The following is a 4,760-nucleotide window of genomic DNA, read 5'->3' as shown; positions in this document are numbered from 1 at the left end:
TCCAATCGAACGTCATTTTAGGTGTTTTTGAGAAGGTAACGATCGCTCTCCCTTTCGCGCGTTTTTCCGGTTGAGAGCAAAAAATAGCGTGAGTGAACAGTGCGACGCCAATATTGGCGTCGCACTGTTCACCTGCTATTAAATGGCGGAAATTTTAGCATTCGGTTGGAGCGACGGAACGACTCCATACACTCGTTTAGCATTCGATTGGAGATGCCCTAACAACTCAAAAGATAAAAGCTACAAAGAAAAAACTTCAATAAAATATATAAGAAAACTAACTACCTTGTACAGCATCCATAAATATTACATTAAACAATAGTTTAAAGAGAAAATAAAATACCTAAAAAATTGGAACAAGTTCTTAGAACAAAAACTTCCTTGAGTCCTTTGCAATCCGATAGAAAGATGCAAAATTTTATGCACTCCGCATTATATAAGTTAAGGGCATCTTGGGACATGTATGTCTCTTAGTGGAAAAATTATTAGGTGCGGAATGTGCATCTTCCGCACAAATACTGAGTACCTAGCGGTACCTAGCTAGGTATTCAATACTTGTGCGGACGGTTCTTCCCGCCCGCACTCCGCACTCCGCACAAATACTGAGTACCTAGCGGTACCTAGCTAGGTATTCAATATTTTTATTTAATTCAATTTATTTAAACCTAAATTGAATTAATGTACTATTTACTTCAATCGATTTAAAATAAATCAAGCTTAATTCAATTTGGACAAAATGATTTATTATTTTTTTAAAATCATTTACTTATTTCATAATAATCTTCTAAAACACTCCTAAATCAAGTAAACGGATCAAATCGGGTTGATTTCGGATTTCCAAGTCAATCTAAACCCGACCCAATTTTTCAAAATCGGTTAAACCCCTAATCTGAATCCAACCCGATTCCCAAACTCAAAATTTTTTGGTGGAATTTTCGGATCGTATTTGATGGAAAATTATTACGTCCGGTGTTCGGATTGTTCTTGACATCAATTCAGACGTGTTACATCACCCTGATACATCTGGGCCACGTAATAATTCGCCTTATTTGACACCACTATTCTACCGTTCAGTTTCGTAAAAATTTGCTTCTTTTTATAATTAGGCCAAAACTATGCTCGATAAATAGCGTTTTTTTCTTACCCAAAAACTCATGATTGTTTTTACTAATTAATCTGCAATCCATTTTTACCCAACCGAGCCCGCCGCGTCTCGTTTTCAACACCGCTTTTTTCAAAATATATAAAAGAAGTGCAGCTGTTTCCCAGTTTCCCACTCACCTCGCTCCGTCCTCTGAAGGCGAGGTAGAGAAAGAAAGCAAAGAAGAGCTTATCGCCATGGATTTTCCACTTAATGCCCGCTTCTTCCTGCTTCCCCTCACGGTCGCCTTAATTTTTACCGTAATCATGCCGGCATTGTCCTCTCTGGTGACGTCCCCTACGGTCTCCGGCGGCCAAATCAACTCCAATTCGGTCCTCGTGGCACTCCTCGACTCCCACTACACTGAGATAGCGGAGCTGGTGGAGAAGGCCCTCCTTCTACAGACCCTAGAGGAGGCCGTCGGCCGCCACAACCTCACCGTCTTCGCTCCCCGCAACGAAGCCCTGGAACGCGGTCTTGATCCCGATTTCAAACGCTTTCTTTTCGAACCGGGTAACCTCAAATCCCTTCAAACCTTACTACTCTTCCACTTCCTCCCTTCCCGCATCCCCTACGATTCCTTCCCCTCCGCGCGCCATCGCACCCTCTCGGGAGACCAGATGATCCTTACCTCGTCCAAATCCGGCCACCACCGCGCCGATGTTGCAGGCGTCGTCCACCCAGACTCCGTCCTCCGCCCCGACGGCATCATCCATGGCATCGATCGCCTTCTCGTTCCCAGATCCGTACAAGAAGACTTTAATCGCCGGCGAAATCTTGCCGAAATATCTGCTGTGCTCCCCACCGGCGCTCCTGAAGTCGATCCCCGAACCCACCGGCTCAAAAAACCTGCTCCTCCATCCCCTGCCGGCTCCCCTCCTGCACTCCCCATTTACGACGCCCTGGCTCCCGGTCCCGACATTGCTCCAGCTCCCGCCCCTGGCCCCGGTTCCGGCAAGCACTGGTTCGACGGACACCGCCAGATCAAGGATTTCATCCAAACCCTAATCCTCTACGGCGGGTACAACGAATTCGCCGACATTCTCGTCAATCTGACTTCCCTCGCCACCGAGATGGGCCGATTAGTGTCTGAAGGCTATGTCCTCACCGTCCTCGCTCCAAACGATGAAGCCATGGCGAAACTCACGGCCGATCAGCTTAGTGAACCCGGTGCGCCGGAGCAGATTATTTACTATCATCTGATCCCAGAGTATCAAACGGAAGAGAGCATGTACAATGCAGTTCGTCGGTTTGGGAAAGTGCGGTACGATACGTTGCGGCTGCCGCACAAGATTGTGGCGAGAGAAGCGGATGGATCGGTCAAGTTTGGGCAGGGAGAGGGATCAGCTTATTTGTTTGATCCGGACATTTACACCGATGGGAGGATCTCGGTGCAGGGGATCGATACAGTGCTGTTCCCTCCGGAGGAGTCGCTAACTCCGGCGGTCGGCGGCGCGAAGGAGGCTGCTCATGTGGTGAAGACTGCAGTTTCCAAGCCGATCAGAGGTGAGTATTCTGTTTTGCTTCTAGCTTCCATGCAATGCAGTTTAGTTCAGGGGTTTCCGATGGCCGTAAATGGAATATTCCAGCGTGGTCAAACGAATTTCTTTTTCGAATTTTTCTGAACGGTGAATACACGGCGGTAATTACAGCGGTGATTAGATCCCGCTAAATTTTTTTTTTTAGGTTTAAGAGCTGTCGGTGGCGTGTTTTTGCAATTTTTTTTCATTTTAAGGACTAAATAGTAAATTTAAATGACATATATACCCTAATCAGGAGAATAAATTCCCACACATGTTTTAGATACTTTTAATAATATTATATTTTGCTACACTAACAAATCTGTTACAAATATATATGTCTATTCTTACGGCTATTATTTTGCTGCTGAAAGTTGGATTGTAATTTTGAAAAAAAAAAAAAAAAGTTAGATTGTCGCATCAGCTCCTGATTGCCGGTCTTTTTCTGAAAAGCTTAGTGGAATTTTATAATGGGATTGAAAAAGTGACTTCTCATCTTGTTTTTGTGTTAGAGTTTTAGGTAAAAGGTTAATTTTCCTTCCCCAATTTTAAAATTCGCTTATCACATTTATGTTTCAATTATCATTATTTAATTAAATAATTGAATTAAATTTGTAGACATTACAATTATAATTTAGTTAAATTATTTTAATATATATTACATGAAGCATGATAAATATAATTAATAAAATATTATACAGATTTAAAATTTAGATATTCACATTATTAGTAGAATTCATGATGATGGTTGAAGCCTAGGAATACATCAGGGATTGTTGTCTCAAACTTCCTCAGAGATAATTTTTTTGTTACAAAATCTATTGGTGGTGATGAAAACTGGTTTAACAAACAGTAATAAACTTTTTTAATATGGTGGTGATGAATGCATTGGGCAATGCTTTGTGACTAAGAATATTGTCCATTAAAAGAGAAACACAAAAGTAAACTATTTGAGAGATGAGGATGCTTAAATAGATGCGTAGTTTTGCACTTAGAGATTGTTAGCAGAAAAGGTTGGAGCAGCTCTAGTGGTACAGAAGATTAGAGAGTCGCTTCAGACGGTTTGATAGCATAAAATATCAACACAAATGTATTAGATTCGGCCAATGTTAAAAAACTTAGAGGTAGACTTAAAAGACTTTCTTTTTTAGAAAGCATTAGAATTTAGAAATGACATCTTTTTATTAGATTTAAGTGATAATTTAACTTTTAATCTAACATAATGAGGAAAAAAATATTCATGTAATCGGCCTCGCCCAGTTGGTTGAAAGGCTCGATATTATTATGGGGGATTTACATACATACCACTTTATTTCATTTCATTTACATATCTAGCATCCAAAAGTTTAATATTTCAATATTATCACTCATATATAATTTTAATATCAAATATATCATTCATATATTTCATTCTTACTATCTCTACCATTCTATAAACTTTAATGTTTCGTTCCATACACTCATATTTGTTTTATGTATAGACATAGATATATAAATAACATGAAATAAAGTGGTATGTATGTAAATCCTCCTATTATTATTGCTGGCATATAAAATGTCCTCAAAGAAAACTTGTAATATTACATTTGCATCCCTAATAATTTTTATTTTTCATCTTAAACTGCAGGAAAATTGATGGAGTTGAGTTGCCGCGTGCTCGGTGCTTTCATTGATCGGTCTCGCTTTACCACTTGTGAATAGAGAGAGGGAGAGCTGGCAGAAAAGCAAACTGACGGTAAGAAGCAAAACGCTTATTCTTTGCGTAATGCAGGAGTAGGCTTTTGAATTGCTGCTGCCCACAAAAAAAAAAAAAAAAAAATAACAAAAAAAAAAAAAAAAAAAGTTACTTTTTGCGACGTCTCATCTGTCGGAGTGGTGGAGAGGTCCTATCTGTGTATAGAAAAATCAAAAAATGGTATTTTGTTTTGTTAAATTACTATTTTGCAAAAAGAAATTTGGACGATATGTTTGTAATTGTTTGTTTACAAAATGATTATAATAAGTGGGCCCGTCGATCGGGATTGTGCTATATCTGTTTGGAATATAATACAAATTCTTTTGCGACATAATTAGTGATTATCAAATTTTATGACTATTAA

At 39.6% G+C, this 4,760-nt stretch overlaps 1 protein-coding gene across 1 annotated transcript; it reads left to right on the top strand.

Annotated features, from left to right (window-relative positions):
* The first annotated feature begins 1,268 nt into the window (after positions 1 to 1,268).
* Positions 1,269 to 4,482, top strand: LOC110106745 (fasciclin-like arabinogalactan protein 16). Its single transcript, XM_020836730.2, has 2 exons — positions 1,269 to 2,647; positions 4,289 to 4,482. The coding sequence occupies exons 1-2, from the start codon at positions 1,339 to 1,341 to the stop codon at positions 4,360 to 4,362; spliced, it is 1,383 nt and encodes a 460-aa protein (XP_020692389.1). The 5' UTR covers positions 1,269 to 1,338; the 3' UTR covers positions 4,363 to 4,482.
* The last annotated feature ends 278 nt before the right edge of the window (positions 4,483 to 4,760 follow it).

The sequence above is a fragment of the Dendrobium catenatum genome, unplaced genomic scaffold (genome assembly GCF_001605985.2).
Source record: "Dendrobium catenatum unplaced genomic scaffold, ASM160598v2 fragScaff_scaffold_273, whole genome shotgun sequence".
In the NCBI taxonomy this organism is placed as follows: Eukaryota; Viridiplantae; Streptophyta; class Magnoliopsida; order Asparagales; family Orchidaceae; genus Dendrobium; species Dendrobium catenatum.
Note: the sequence above shows the minus strand (reverse complement) of the source record. Positions and strands in the feature narration are given on the sequence as shown.

Coding starts and splice junctions, on each gene's coding strand:
- LOC110106745 (XM_020836730.2), top strand. CDS start 1,339: ATGGATTTTCCACTTAATGCCCGCTTCTTCCTGCTTCCCCTCACGGTC. Junction 2,648..4,288: donor AGTTTCCAAGCCGATCAGAG/GTGAGTATTCTG, acceptor CTTAAACTGCAG/GAAAATTGATGGAGTTGAGT.